Source organism: Ambystoma mexicanum, chromosome 7q (genome assembly GCF_040938575.1).
Source record: "Ambystoma mexicanum isolate Mex_15411 chromosome 7q, UKY_AmexF1_1, whole genome shotgun sequence".
In the NCBI taxonomy this organism is placed as follows: Eukaryota; Metazoa; Chordata; class Amphibia; order Caudata; family Ambystomatidae; genus Ambystoma; species Ambystoma mexicanum.
The window spans coordinates 36,715,939-36,732,789 of NC_090941.1; the positions used below are offsets into that span (position 1 = coordinate 36,715,939).

The 16,851-nt window shown below is 42.3% G+C and overlaps 1 protein-coding gene across 2 annotated transcripts in view; it reads right to left on the reverse strand.

Moving 5' to 3' along the window:
- Positions 1-2,945: 2,945 nt before the first annotated feature.
- The window catches only part of SMS (spermine synthase), a 707,978-nt gene continuing 694,072 nt past the window's right edge, over positions 2,946-16,851 (reverse strand). For both annotated transcript variants that reach the window (XM_069639097.1, XM_069639096.1), the window contains exons 10-11: positions 10,794-10,909; positions 2,946-5,693 (exon numbers count right to left, since the gene is read on the reverse strand). In XM_069639097.1, the coding sequence (XP_069495198.1) occupies positions 5,651-5,693; positions 10,794-10,909 (159 nt within the window). In that variant the 3' untranslated portion in view covers positions 2,946-5,650. The remainder of the gene's footprint in view (positions 5,694-10,793; positions 10,910-16,851) is intronic.

Sequence of the window (16,851 nt, forward strand, 5' to 3'; positions counted from 1 at the left end):
AGTGGCCGCTTTCTTCGTCACTGCCTATGCATTCGTATCTCGCCTCAGGGGTAAGGACACCCATGGGGTTGTCGTGGCAGACACTTCCTTTGCAGATTCACTCTCCTTCAACGCTGTTGTGGTGGACATCGACTTTTGTCGGCGATGTGCTTGTCGAGGCCCTCACTGACGGCGCCGTTGTTGAGTCAGTTGACCTTGCAGGCTATGAGGTCTAAGTTGGCTTTGACGAGCCCTCTCCAGACTTGTCCCTCATCAGATTATCGACTGACACAGTGTTTGGACGTGGTTAGGGACTTTCTCTTAGAAGAGGACCCTTTCGTCAGCAGATTCACTGTGGAGGCTGATGGCAATCGCACTCTTCCCGATGCAGAACCCGCATCAGAGAGCTTGACCTTCTCTTGGACCCCTGCGAGCGGGGCGTCCTCAAAGGATCTCGACCTCCTCCCAGAGGGAGTTCGCTCCTCGGACCGGACGGTCCTAGTAGAGGCCTGACCCTGCCCAGAGGCCTTGCTCGACTTGAGCCATGCTGACAGTCTGCTATAGCAGTCTTTTTTTGTTTTCTATGAGAAACCACGGCACACCTTGTATTGCACCTCATTGTGGTCTGGATGCAGAAAATATAAGCATTTATGATGCCGATCCGCCACGAATACGTTCCTTAATCCACACTTCACACAGAGTTTGAAGAGGCTTCTACCGTTCTTCTTCTCCTTAGACATGGCTTAAAGGCGTGAAGTAGGCCCAAGGTCAGCCTTCATGAAACTTCAATGACGATCCGACGGTGGATGAAGATCTTCGCGGGCCGCGGATCCCCACTGCTGGTATCTGCAATTCGTCGAAGACGATCAAGCAAAAGTCATTAAAAAAATCTAAAATCTTTTATGAGAAAAAATCGAAATGCCACAAAAATAGCTCGGAGAGCAACTTGAGAACTCCCAACACTGAAGCGTGTGGGAAAAATCTGAAGATGGCCCCCAGGGGTGGAGCTCAGGGAGAGGACTGTCATTGGATGGGGGCAGTATGACCCAGAGGACAGTGATTTAGAGGAGAAATGGTTTTAAAGGGAAAGTTAAACTGTTTTTTCTTTTACAGAGGATTCCAACCCTGATGACAGGGCATATTCATGAGCATGTGAATCCATGCCAGACCCCATGCTGGAGAAGAACACAACCAACAAGCCCATTCCTATCTGTTTGTGAATGTTCATATTGTAACAATGTGATTAAAGATCATCATTATTTGCACCCATGATCACGTAATTGATTAAACAAAATGCTTGACAGACCAAGTTCTATACTTACTCAAACGTCCTGGTGACAATATTTATATAGGTCAAACAGCAAGTAGTATGAAGTAAAGATTTCTTGAGTTAAAGTCCAATGTAGGAAACAAGAATTACAAATTCATTTGCACAAACTTCAAAGAGAAGGAAATCGTATAGAATGTTTTAACACACCCATGTCGTAAGAACTATCAAACAAAATTGCCACAAAGTCAATTCTACTGGATTTTTGTATAGTGTGTATAATGGTTTTTAATGAATGGCCATATTTGCTGAAATGTTTCTATTATGGATTTTTCAGCTGTTGTCAAGTTTAGCGAGGCGTAAAGAAACTATGTATTTTTCACTATTTATTACTCTTTACCACATAGGTTGAGTAGTATTTTCTTCTCGTCGGTTTTGGTTCCCCATCATTGTTTGGCATTCCAGGAGTAGGAAACGTCCAAAAAGCCTGTAAATAAAAGCCTGAATGGGAGATTTGTCGGAATTTCGACCGTTCGAAAATTCTGAACGGCCGAAAAGTTCGACCAAATCCCCCATTTGGTGCTAAGGATTGCAGGGGTGTTCCCAGCATCAGTGATCACTATATTATGAACAGGGATTGCAGGGGTATCCCCCGCAGTCAATCCCAAAAAAGTAAAACATTTAAAAAAGGAAAGGACCCTGCAGCGCCGGTTCCTGATCACGGAAGTGAAAGGGAACAGGCGTTGCAGGGACACAGCGAGCAGGTAAGTAGGGGTGTGAGCCAAGTCGGAAATGTTCAGGGGAGAAAAGACCGAAGGGTATTTTCAGAACAATAATCTTTCGTCTTTTCTCCCTTGAACATTTCCATCACGGGATTCCAACCGCGATCCCAGGGAGTACACATGCCATGCTTTGTTCATGCTAGGCACAAGTTAAAGAAATGGAAATTTAGCATTTGTATGTTTATAACCTCAAAACATATCTTTTTTATTATGTGTTTAGTATTTGATAAAGACGAAGGACATCCTCAAAACATGTTGACAATCCCATTGGTTGTGGGGAGTCAAACTGATTAATAAACTTTTTAGTCTGAAAAAAATATTATTGCATAATTGAACACGAATAAAGAAATATCCTGTTGATGATCTAGTGTGCACACTAAGAAATTCGACATTCCATTGATTGTCAATTGTGTGGAGACGACAGCAACTTTCATTAATAATGCATCTGCTAAAGGGATTTTGATGTATTCATTTTACCAGCAGAGATCGATCTGGCCCGACACACCTATCTTTGAATATGATTCTAATGTCGAAGATAGGGACAGTTTAATGAATATTACTGCTAAGTAAACTGGTGTTCTGGCCATAGGAAGGAAAACAATGTTGGAAGTGGGCGTCATCAAACTCCCCTAGCGGCAACAAGTAAACATATCAGGTAGACTAACAAGTAAAGCATTGCCAAAAACCACTAAGCTGAGCAGTTTCATTTTTATAGGCTATGTTTTTCAAAGCTGGCGTTCCAGTTCTTGTGAGCAGCATAGGGAAAAGAATTAGAAAGACTCTAGGATTAGAAAGACTTTCGTTTTGGATGATAAGGTAACTGAATTACTATATGATGCTGAAATCAAGCATCGCTTAGAGATGCTTCAGTGTGTCAAGGATCCTTGAAGACCAAATCAAGTCAAATACAATACAAGTATTAAGAGCGTACCTTTATTCAAACATAGGTACTGCACTAGTGCAGTAGATACAATGCCAACAGTCTCCTTACAGCAAGTCAAATTACTAGCAATACAAATTTAAATTATCACATTTTTCGATGGAAGCAGCATTTAGTGCAAAGAATCACAAAAACATGCCAATCAGCAGTTGGTATCAGTTTGTGTGTGCAATTTAGAACGTATTGTGTGCTGCTGTCCAAGACACAACGGAATTTCTTTCATCTTTTTTCAGTGGACATTTCTCTGAATCTCAGATTTTCTTTTCTTTTTAAATGTATTCTACAGCAGAACAAACTTAAAATGGATGACAGTGCTATATTTTCAAACACCATTAAAATTGTAATCAACAGTAAATACGAAATAAAAAGGCCAGTGTTAAGGATGGCTTGTTTTTTTTTCAGAGACCAAATGGTAGCAAGTAAAAAAGAGAAAAATGTGGGTTGAAAATGGTAAAAACATAACAGGAATTAGGCGCAAATGTATCTTTCACAAGAAATAGGGGAGAAGAATGTTAGTGCAAGCTACAAGGAGAAATTATCTGACAAAAGAGTGGTGGAGGGCCAGCTAGGACTAGGAGCACATCTTTCCGTGCAGCACTGTGGCCTCATTTCACTGTTTGGTACAAAATAAACATTGCACAGTGTGCGCTCTATGGTGTACAATATTCTGAAAGCAAGGGAAAAAGCGAACAATCTCAAAACATACGTGTTCCCTCAAGTCAGACTCAATTGAAACTACCCGTAAAAGAGATGAACATATAAGGAACTCCTAATGACTAAAAGTTGTATTTTTTCAACATAGTGAACTTGGTGTTTTGTTAATGTTGACTGGAAGCACTATCTCATTTACTGCGAAAATATACAAGGCTAGCACACAGCAGCCATGCCGCTGCAAACCACTGCTTTCGTTCAGGTTATTTGATGGGCTACTCCAAACATTGTGCAAGAAAAACAAAATAGTATTTCCAAAAGCACACAATCAATCCGGAAGCATGGATACAATTCAGACACGTCATCGTTTTTTTTTTTAAGTTCACTGTGCCTCACAAACATGGTTGTTTGTAACGTATTCAAAACAACTTGTTTCTGTCATTATAAAAGAACATGGCCAGTCAGAACTTGTGCACAACTTTCTCAAACCACAGTTTTGACTATTGCGTAGTGGTAAAATAGCTTGCTTTAAAGCACTGTGCCATGGTAAAGGGCCCCTCCTTGCTTGCATACGTTGGTTGGTTGATGCTTTGCTGCATTGGAGTCAGAAAGGAAAACATTTGGACAAAAAGATGCCACCTGCGACCACACAACTATTAACTGTTGCAGGGCCAGACCTGTAAAAGTACATTTTGGTAAATCTATCAAAAGGTGTAAAATGCAAGGGAAGCCTCTCGAAAGCAAACAGTACCTACATGTTCGCGCTCCCACACGCTTCAATCTAAGGGAAAAAGCCATGTGCTTGTCAGGCTTCACGTGATAGTACCCACGCTGTTTGTATTTGACGTAAACAACCACCCCTAGCCTTTAAATACGCCACAATAGGCTGGTATAAACCTAATCATTAGACACTAACATTCCAAATAACTGACCAATATTGGTAATTAAAACATTTTAAAATGTTTAGTGAAATGTACAATCAACACTTTAGAATGGAATGAATACAGGAATGGGGGTGCAGGTAAATCATTTAGTCTCTGGAAAAATTCGAGAAAAACAAGTCCTTATTTTTATTTGTATGAACTATACTACTGCATACTAAACATATATTACTGGCTGTATGACAGAAAATATTTCAGAACATTAAGGGCCTGGTCACTGCTATATGGAAGCATAATTTATACAATTCTCTGTCTACCAGGATTACCATCAAAGTGTATTAAAATAACTGCATTCTAAAACGTGAAAAATGCCTGAGGTACTAAAGTTACCTTCAATGAATCAATAAGAAAACCAGGTAAACCAGTGTGACAGAGGGCAACACAGACGTGGTGATCAGCCAGACTCCTTTCCACATCTTCGCTGCCTCCCACCAATCCTTTTTGCCAACCCAACATAGGGAAAAAAGCAGTGCATCAAGAAAACCCAAACTCCAAACAGAAAACCTGCAGTAGGTGTGACCTAGTAGAACATGGACAAATGCAACCTGTTCTCACACTTTATACTGAAATGGAAGCACTATTTGTTCAATACGAAAAAATACCTAGTCCTTTAAAAGCACAATAGTTCTGCAAACGAAGATCAGAATGAAGCTACTACAGAAACAGCAGATGAAAGCCGAAGTCCTCCCTGAGGGATTAATTTCTCAAGGAGACCTGCTTTCCAGGATTATGCGAAGACCTACAATAAAAGCCATAACCATGTAATAAAAGGATCACATTCTAGAGGTCCAGTGCATTCAGCAGCTCTAGTGGTGCTGCCAAGGTCGTCCTTGAGTTCACTTTTTGAAAAACAAAATGGAAAAAAAAGTCCCTACCCATCAAAGTTTACATTTTCCTTTTCACTTTTCTATTTTTAAATTAAAACCATAAAAAAACTATTCATAAAAAAGGCAAGGAATTCACAATCAAAAAAGCAATGTTAGTTTTCAGGATCATCTACAGCATATATTTTCAGAAGTTTCAAGATGCACACATGCAGCAGATGGCAAAAGTGTACTACTACGCGTGTTCATTCCGCATATTCCCATCTTCAGGAATCACACTGCTTCTTCCAAACAGTGTAAAACACCCATCTGAAGCAAAATGTCAAGGGAAATCAAAATAATGCAAGACTAAAGCATTAAAGAGAAAGGAGAAAATCTAAAAATACAAAAATGAGCAAGTGAATGTCAACAATATTAGACAGTGTTTTGAGCTCCTTGTCTGTACATTCACTGAGCACCAATCCAAATATACTGAAGTATTTGTAGTCAGATAAACAAAGATCGACATGCGAGCCTTAATAATTGAATGGGCTTTAGGGACATTTTTTCAAAAGTACAGTAGAAGCTTTCTTATCAAGAACTGCATTAACCACAATACTCTATTAACCCACACCTTGCTTTGGTAAATGAAATGCTGGAAAACAAGGACGGATAATAAAGGTTTCGGATGTTAGTGTCCCAATAAACAAAGTATAGGTATATGAAAAACAAAAATATCCATTTTCCAACAGTGTTAATACTGTACATGGAATAAGTTAATTACCTGTAACTGCTGTTCTCCAGCATTGGAATCTTTCATATATTCACATAATGTTAAAATGTTCCCCATCGTCAGGGTGGGAATCCTCAGTACATTGCATTTCTTCATTTCATATGAAACTACTTTAATCACGTTAGTGTTCTCTCAGTGTTGTTTTGGGTCAGTTATCCATCAACCAATAGGCGGTGCTTCCCATTGTTTCTTCAGATTCTTACTGCACTTTCAAGTGTTGGGAGTCCTCTTCAAGTTCTCTACATTTATTCAACAATTTTTTAATTAATTTTATTACACTCAAGACTGGAAATCTGAGATCAGTACCTTTGTCTTCTGGGGTTTGGAAGTTCTACACCCATTTGGCGCTCCCCTACTGGGCACAGACCTCTGTGTTCTCCTCAGGGTTGAGTCATGTGGAGTGTTTCTTCTTGCGCCAGCATGACTGATACGAAGACTATAAGAAGTCTTTTTAAGGCATTTTCTACCTGCCACCAGGAAAATATATAAATCGAAGATCAGCATGAGAAGTGTTTGTATTGTCTGTATTCAGACCATGAGGGATACATAGCACCTTGAAACACTTGCGTTATAAATGCCTTATCATATCATGCAACCCCTCCTGCTCTATATACCAAACCTTTTCAAATAAGACCTTAAAAGAGCACCATAGGAGGCTTGTGTCCTGGCTGGATGAGGGGACTGTCGCCTCAGACTCGACATCATTGAGAAGCCTTGCCTCACTTCGCCATAGCAGGCGCCATGAACCTGCTCCCTCTTCAAAGAGGTTGAGTTCCCACAAAGAGTCTTCCTTTCAGAATAAAGGGTGAGGAATGGCGATTCCACCAATGCTCTTTCTGCCCCAGATAAGGCGGCCTAACTGCGTAAATCCTCATGACAAACAGTCAACTTTGACAACTAAGTCCACAATGATGGCATCGTCATCGACTCAGTCCCCTGCGCGTTAACAGTCGACAACCCAATCAACGCCTTGCTTGTCTACAATCGACGAATCTGCCTCTTCTGCAATTCAGACTACGACTACAAAAAACCTATTGATGACTGTACCTTGGGCAACCATTCCGTCGACAACTATGAAGCCTCTAGCACAGATCACTTCATCAACGACATCTGCACATCCACAGACAGTGCCTACTGCTCTCGGGTCTTGTCTTGAGGGTGAAGAGACAAAAATAGCTGCTCTTCATTCTCAAGCCCTATGTTCCCCAAGTCTTGCTCGTACCTCCAAATGTGCCTCCAGAGGACATTTTGCAGCACGTGATTGACAGACATTGCAGGCCTAAAAGGGGGTTTTCTCTGAAGAGAAATATGACTTCTACATCTTGCTTCCAGCAAAGCCACCTTGTGCGACGCCTTTAACTGCACAACATGTGCCTTCACCCGGTTTTTCAAGAGGCTACCTCTCCATTTACATTTTGTCCACTTTGCAAACACTGGTATGGTAGCTGCAGAAACAAGTTCCCTAAATTCTTCCTGTGGAGGAACAGACTCCTGTTCCACCTAGGCACAATCCTCGCACCCTTCCATCCACATCCACTCTCCTAGGATCTTTCGGTCTCTGATTCACGACTCTGACAACCTTGATTTAATTCCAGCGGGCAGCATGCCTGAGGACCTTCCATTCAGGGACTGTCCTCCCAATGAAATTGGGACATATCACAACATGCCCAAAGCGGCCAAAATGTTTAACCTTCTCCCAATGGAACAGAGTAAGGAGGATTTCCTCTAGCAATTCAGGGAGCAAGCTAGGATGACTGTGGTGTCTATTCCTGTTCTGCATGAGATCGCGGAGGACGTTTATTCCTCATGAAAACATTTCTACTGCACTTTCAAAAAACGACAGATTTCACACATTTTGCACTGTCCCCAAATATCTCTGTACTCACCCCAGTCCTGATTCAGAGAGATCGCTCAATCCCTCTTCTATGTGTGCTGGACCGCCGGACAGCGAAGGGAGGCAACTGATGCCCATGGCGAACAAATCATATCTACTGCTGCTACCACCATCAAGGCCACAAGTACCCTTGCCATTTTGTCTATATACAATCAGAGATAAATCAAATATGGGACCCATCTCTGGCCTGATAAGAAGGAAGAAGTCTGTGTCGCTCCACAAGGGTGAGGTTCAGTCCAACAATGCCATATCAGTGGTGGTTGTCATCGCTGATACACCAAGGGTTGCTCAAAGCCACAAGCTTCCTTCCGGGCGTCCAGTCCAACGTCGTTGATGGTGGTGAAGACCTCTTTGGTGAAAAAGGTTAGACTATACCCTTCATGCCATCAAGACGGACACCGATACAACTCAGACCTTGCGCATCTTGCAATCATGTCGGCCATGCCAAACCTTTTGGTCGAGCAAGTCCCTGTTTCCCAGTCTGGGCGGTGTTTATCAGCCAGTCCTTCATTCCCAATCATATAAAATGAATACATATGCTTCCGGTGATCACTTCAAGGCCAGTTCCCAGTCGTGAAGAGGCAACCAACAGTGCTGTGGAACCCCCTCTCCCCAAGCGATATGCCAGTCCAGTAAGAAAGCCTGACCACAAAACAGCCCTGTTCCTCCACTTCCACACACCAGTGGGAGGGTGCCTTTCCAGCTTTCCCAATCATAGCAACGAATTACCATAGACAAGGGCTTTCTCTACTACAACAAAACCATACTCGGGATAATAGCTCATGGGCAATGAGCTTGCCTTGGAAGCAAGACGACGCAGAGCAACACAGGTTCGATCCCTGGGTCCCTGCTTAGAAACCTGGGTATTAAGCGTGTCATAACCAATTATTATTATAATAACTCTGGAGTTTGTACAAACCCCTCCCCACACCACCTGCAAAGGCAGAAAAACAGTTTTGTACAGAACAGCAGAAGGTTTGTGCTCTCCTTTCAAAAGGAGCAATAGAATGCCTCTCGCATGGTCAGATGGGTCATGAAATGTACTCCTTTTCTTCTTGACAAAGTAATGAACAGGCGACTGGAGACCCATTCTGGACCTCTGTTTTCTGAACGAATTCATTTGATCACAAACCTTTTGGACAGTCATGCTGCAACACATCCGCAGTCAGTTAAAAAAGGGGATTTCGTATCTTTAGACTTGGAGGATGCATCCCCATCCATTACTGCCACCGGAAGTTCCTCCGATTTACCGTGGCTGGATTTCACTACCAGTTCAAAAACCTGTCCTTGGGCCTCAAATCTGCCCCAAGGGTGTTCACAAAATGTCTGGCACCAGCAGCAGCTCACCACCCGAAGCCTGGTATATAAGCCTACCCATACCTGGACAACTGGTTGGTCAGAGCTACGTCTCTTCCCCTAGTTCACAAACGCACAAAGGTCACTATGACCTGCCTCTCCTTGTTGGGTTTCTCTGTCAACTACAGCATGTCCTTTTTGATGCCCTCCTCCCTACAAATGTTTTTCCTGAGAGCGCAGTTAAACACAGTCTCAGGCACCGCTAACTCGGGTCAAGGCCATTCTCTCCAAGGGACACTCACTGTCACATCAGTCCAGACTCTTGTTATCCCTCCTAGGGAAGATGTCCTCTTGTATTGCGCTCATTCAGCACTGCGGGTTTCACCTGAGGCGTCTGACCAGGAGTTCCTGGATGCCTATTGGCAACAAGTCACTGGCCAATGGAACGGCACATTGTTCCTCATGTGTCCGTTTCACAACGCTCTTCGTTGGTTGTTAGAAGGATCCAATCTCACATAAGGGGCTCAGTTTGTGACATTCAGACACCAGGTAACAGTTACAACAGATTTGTCCACGCAGGGTTCAGGGAGCCCATAACAACAATCGCATCTGGGCAATCTCGTCAGAATAAGAAAAGTCCCTTATATATCAACATCCTGGAGTTGATTGCAGCGTTCTGGTTCTGAAATACTTTTGCTTCCATTTTTAAGTGAAAGTGATTCTGGTGTTCACAGACAAAACTACCCATATCTTTTATGCGTTCTATATTCGGAAACAGGGCAGCACCACATCTCCTATTTGCCGAAGCATAGTTCCTTTGGAAATAATAGGCTCTTTCTAACGGTATGTTCTTGTCTCCTTTCCACATTCCAAGCATCCACAACTCCATATCAGATTCCCTCTGCAGGGAATTATGTTCCTGGCATGAGTGGGAACTCCTCCACAGTCGAGCTCTGCGCATATTCCCGACATGGGAAACACGGGACACCAACCTCCTTGTGCTGCACTAGTGGTGTCTGAAGGAAGGTTCTGAACAGTACCCCAGTATTGTTGGATAGTACTTTGTGGCACCTCATATACTGTTTGCCTGTCTGAAGAACGGCCTCAGCCTCTGCCCCTAAACAAAGGAGCATAAACGTGAAGGTAAATGGACTTCGGCACCAACAATGAGAAGTCAATGGGTTTGCCTTACTGAGGTATGTAACAAGAGGAAAGAGAGAGAGAGGAAAGAGAGAGTCACGATTATGCTGGTGACGCGAAAAAGTAAGGCTTCTAGAAGTGGTACTAGGATAATGACTGTGCAGGAGGCAGCAAAATTGCAGGGATAATTGCAAACATTACTTTGTATACAACTTGCCAATGCAAAAAAGCAACCAAGCTTTACAGATAAGGAATATCAATAAAGATTTACAAACATGAAGTACCAACTCACACTCATTAAGGATACAGTTCCATGTAAGACGGAACACAAACAGTCTCCTTTGTAAATTCCACAGGACAATAAAGTCTGGTTAGCTCTTCTTCATATAGTGTCAAAGCTTCAGTCAGGTTCACACAGTTTCCCTGTAAGAAAAGCAAAAAAAGAGTATTGGCTGAAGAATGGTTTGTAGCCATAGATCAAATGTTATTGTGCATAAAAAGTAAATGAATTTCACATTATCATCTATGGCTTACTTAAATAGGAATAAATACTGTGTACTATGTGTACTACTGTGTACCGTATAACTATAAGATACAACATTCCTAATCCCACAACAAAACCGGTTTACCACCCGGCCTGATTGCACCACAGCAAATACTCCGACCCAGCTCTTTAGAAAAATAAAGCTTTTAATAAGAACCAAATATGATAAAAACAATGCATACTCTGGTCTCCAGGACTCAATCTCCTCTTGTTAAACAACACAAAGAATACTTAAATACATACAAATATCGAAATCTGATATGTGGGGGTTAGTATGTGAGTCTACTGTGTCACTCCCAGTTTTAGAAAGACACAACTGGTTATCTCACTTATTATGTAGCATTGGACAAATATGTCGTCTTCCACAGCTAGTTATGCTCAATTTTCAGATACAACTGAACAACCTTTTTTACTCCTTAGATCATCAATCCTTTACAGTTGCTTGGTGAGAGCTAAACCTGAGAAAAGCAAAGACAAATGTGGGGTCTCCGACCAATGCTGAGAAACTGCAGATGCGGGGGTTGCTCGGTGTGTGACCTCACTGGAAATATGACAGAAAATGAAATTAATGGCACTAATTGGAAATTAAAAGCATGGTCGAATTGCAAGAGTAAATGGCTCATTTAAGGCATACAATGTCCATGCAAACTTGTGTACCTAGCAAAGACCAAAAGGGAAGTGAGGCAAAGGATTTGCAAGCACCGCTCTTGCTTAAAAGATCAAATACCGGAAAAACCATTGGTAGAGCATTGGGTCAGCAAGCGACACAAAGTAGAAGACCTTTTATGGTTTGTTGTCACACAAATCCAGACAAAATCTGGCCTCCATGAGGCAGAAACAACATCTGCACAGAACGGAACAGAGGCTTATTAAACAATTTGATACTGTGAAGAAAGGTCTGAATGTGACTTCAACTTCTATGCCAGTCGAGTTCAATACTAGAGATACTAGCTACAAGTTGACAGAATTTCTAGAGACACAAGATGTGACCAGTGATCCAAGAGAGTGCCTAATCACAAAGGCACTGTTGACATTTTGGTTATAATGAACAGGATCAGCACTTTAGCAGAAGAATTGTGTTTTAACAGAGAAAAAGTGTATTGGAAATATGCTTTTGTGCCTTGAAAGAAATATGGGTGTTTGAGTAAAGCAAAATTTTATGCAAGTACTTTTTAAATGTTTCTTTGGCTACAGTGAGACTATCATTCCGATAACCTGGTTTTCACTCGGATAAAGAAATGGCAATACAAATCCAGAGGTTATTATAAAGAAATGACTTCCATTAATATTCAGGTAGCCCGCCCATTAAACAAATTAGATTCTTTACCTCGATCAAGTGTTCATGTGAGCCAGAGGTTGGAAAGCTAAGAGAGATCTTTTGAAACCTTAATGGGTCTGCCACTTATAAGGACCATCTATAAGATGGCCACCGTGTTCACCCTCAATTCCCTGAAACTAGAGGCATTGCTCCGGTCGGAGCCAACGTTACTTAGGTAACGCGGACCACGCCGGCAAGCGAGTGAACAGTTTCCATGGTGAGCAAAAGCACTCAGTAACAGCCGAGACGGACACAGGAGCGCTGCCAAGTTGAAAAATATCAGCGTTGCACGTAAGGATGCCTCGAGATGCGCCGGGCAGGCACATGTAGTAATGACTATCCTCCCCTGCACGAGCTGTTTTGTTGCAGGTTGATTGACATATCTATTATCTCACCGGCATAGTGGAACAGCATTTAAGCTGGATTTTGAATTAACTCAGTATAAAAGGGAGTGCTAGGAGTGGGAATCCTTAATGAGACCACAGCGATTTGGAGGCTTGTTGAGATCACGCACAAGTCAAAATATAGTAAGTGCACTGGCATTGAGGCTTAGGCACGAGAGACAAAACTTGTATCGGTATGGCTATCACAAAGTATTTAGATTAAGCACTTTAGCAGTACTAATGAGGTGCAAAGCCTCTGTTTCTGCTGAACAGAGAATGTAACACCTAGGCCCACGATATCGCCAACAGTCCTGGGTCACGCAGTATAGATGGGCACGAGCCGGAGAATAATCCTCACTTATCCATATAAAAAGTGCACTTAAACGACCCTTACACTTTGCGAATTTTGGGCTGCTCTGAGAGTATCAGGATGGACATTTTAAAATAGGAAATTTTTTTAATTTTTTTTTATTTGAAAAAACTGCAGTTTTTACATAAAACAGAAAAAACTTTTGTTTCAAAAAGAGAGTCGAACAGGAAGTTCCAAGTCTTCACAGTATATAATCAGAATTTCTTTTTATAATAGGAAATTGACCTGACATAACACATACAGCGTATCTTTCTGTGACAGATTTGAGTGTATATGTTTTTGCCACAAGAGGAGAGGAAGCCGGTCCATGATATGCTCCTTCAATAAGTGATTTTTCAATTTAAAAAAGTGTTGAGTAATTTTCGGCCGATTAACACAGCAGCAGTAAGAAATAAATGATGCAATCAAGCATTTCACTATGCCTTTTCTTTCATGAATTCAGGATGCAGAGTATGTTAAACATCTTGATAGACTTGTGGCTTACAAAAATGAAAGAAGAAGGCATTTGAAACCAAAGTTTTTTTAATTGGATATTTTCCAGACGTGGAGTCAGTAAGAGGTTCTGAGTAAGTGACATTACTTTTCTGGGGTGAAGGGAACACAGCAGTGATCTATCACTAGTTCCAGTTTAGACACACATTAATATACCCTATTTGGGCTTGATTGTAGGCATTTTCAATGGTACAGTGTAAAAGTATGTAGTGTCTATGGTGTACCACACAGCTGCTAAGAAACCTAAGAAAACAAAGCAGGGGATACAGTGTTTTTTTATTGTCCTGATGAAGGCCCAATTGCAGTAGACCCACAAAATATTTGGGCCGAAACACAGCAGTGCTGATATTTTTGTTTCTAACATTGTACGAGATGACATTTAATGATATCAGAAGTTTGTAGGTGTATGCAAGAGCAGTATAGGATTGAAGAATGTTCTGATGCAAACTCAGCTTTACAACTAACGGATTGATGATCTGAGCAAAAAAGGTTGCTCAGTTGCTTATCAAAATTGAGCATAACGAGCTGTGGAAGACCACTTATGTGTACATGCCATGACCCTTGCCCCTGGCCCTCACTGGCAAGTCAGCCTTCCAATTAGGGCCAGGTCAAAGGCCTTAAAACCTCATCCAAGACTCTCTTGGAGTCAGTCCTGGCGCCTCTGGGGTTCAGCCAACATGGAGGCACACACATAGCTCAGTTACAAGGAACTGAGCTATGTGGTCTAGTCTTTTGGGTGGCAGGCCTGGGACTACTTTACCTGCACTACTTTGGGTGTGGCAGGCCTGGGACTATTTTACCTGGACTACTTTACCGGAGACTATTTAAACCACACCCAAACAGCAGAACATGCTTTGTGTTATTCTGCTGGGGGCAGTGTAATGCTCACCGTGTCCAGTTCTTTGATGCCAGCTTAACTGAAACCAAGGACCTGCAGAGAAAGAAAAAACAATATGAAACTTACCTGGAACAGTATCCCGTTTTCAATCCATCGCTGACTTCAGTTCCACTCACCTGAAGGTACGAATTCCATCATCCGGCACCGCATGCATCCTGGAAAGAGGAGAAAGAAAGACACCATTAGTAAGCGTTTACTCACGTTTCCTCCCGAAAGAAGAAAGCCACACAATTCTTACCTGGGTAGTCATCTCCCGGTCAGTATCATTGCTTGAACATTACCGCGCTCGGCGAGCAACATCGTAACCTGCAAGGAGAGAAAAGACACAGGTTAGCAATATAAAAAGCGAAACTGCGTCGCGCATCGTGCATTACTCACCGGACAGCATCACGCACACCGCGCTTTCGCCTACCGGCCCATGCTCATCTTCAAACTGCATGATAACACCAAAATACCTTTCCATAGCTAAAAGGAAAGAAGCAAGACATTATTGTTCGAACTAAACGGAACATAAGAACTGCATATAAAGACAGTAAAGCAGCAAACCTACGGGGTCGCAGCAGACCTGGATTCCCACAGGGAGGCTTTCACCAGTGAAGCAACTTGGTTGCTGCTCGCCCCCACACCTACGCACCCCTGCCATGAGGAGCAGGACAGAGAATCCACCTTTTACAATGTTAAGGTGAGGAGAAGGCCCAAGGGGGAGGAAGGAGTTGAGGCCAAGAGAGGTAGGAAAACAAAGACAATCTGGTATTGAATCCAGCTCTCCTATATTGCAGACCCATCTGTAACCAGTGGCATTACCAAGGGACCAGGAGAGGGTTCGAGAGTGCAAATCATCCAACCAGGGCTGGGTGGCGTCCCCGTGGATACCAGGTGAGCGTAACAGTACAATGCTACATAATAATTGAGATACCCAGTTTTGTCTTTATAAAACTGGGAGTGAGGCAGTAGACTCATGTACTAACCCCCACATATCAGATTGCGGTATTTATGTATTCTTTGTGTTGTTTAACAAGTGGAGATGGAGTCCTGGAGACCACAGTATGTCGTTTGATCATATTTGGTTCTTATTAAAAGCTTTATTTTCTAAAGTGCTGGGTCAGAGTATTAGCTGTGGTGCAATAAGGGCGATAAAAAGGTTTTGTTGTGCGATTAGGAACAATCCAACAGTAGTACGTAGTATTGTTTCTGATAGAGTGGTGGGAGTGCATCACTCGATTCCCACAGATATTCTGAATTACTTCAATAGGATACTGAACACCACACCATCTTTAAGGCTTAATGGTAAAGCTCCAAAATATCATAAAAGCAATGATTATGCAAACCAAATATGCACTTATATCAGAGACTCCGGCAGAGGTCTCCAGCAGCCGCAACACAAGGCCTGCAAGAAGTAAGCAGACAATAACCCACTGCATACTCTTTAAAATCCTTTCTGGTTTGCAAACCCATATTCAAATGATAACTGGGAAACTAATACTAGTGCCTCCAAAAATAAATGCAGCAGCATTAGAGGGGCACAGACAAACATCAGATACACAAATTGGATAGTTTTCAATTTGGAGCAAACATGTACAGTAAGGAGCCTATTTGGCACTAAGGAGTTGCAGCTTGTTATCTGAGCAATGGAAAGACACTACATGTTAATGAAATCAATGCTCTTAAGAGTGTGGCTTGATGGAGAAAACATGAGACAAAAAGGAACCCAATCATTTGTTTAGGTAGTGTTATGTGGCGGAGTGTGGTCCACAATGAATCCAAATTCAATCTTAGGCAAAATAGATTTTATTTCCATTAACAACTCTTTTTCGAGGTTAAACTCTGAAATTAAGTGTCAGGACAGATCCACCAATTAAAGGGTCTCCATCCAAAATTCACAAGATTTCAGGGCACCTCTCCAACACTCACAGTCACTAGGCATCACTCTCCAAAAGTCCCCTGGCTTGTCCGCTGCTGATAGAAGAATACAACCACCTTGGCTCTGTCTCCATCATGAGCCAAAGATGAAGTTTGACCTTCTCTTACACATACAAAGAGCCGGCTGAGTTTGCCAGCCCCAGTTTCATAAAAGGAGCTTAAGAATGCCTTCCTGACCTCCCTTTCCTAGAGTCTTGATTTCTTCCATCCTCACAACCTCTACTCCTTCTCTGGTCCTCCTCGAAATCACATGCTTATTCCTCCTCCCACTGTGTTTTCAACCCCTCCTGAATGGGGTCTCATCCCTATCCTGTGTCCTTAGGCTAAGCATGTCTTCCTGTTCCTTACTGCACCTGCTAACTACTGCATCTGTAACCCTTGGTACTTTCTCTTGGCTCCAAACCTCCCGCTGATGTCCTTCTCATACCACTGCCTACTGT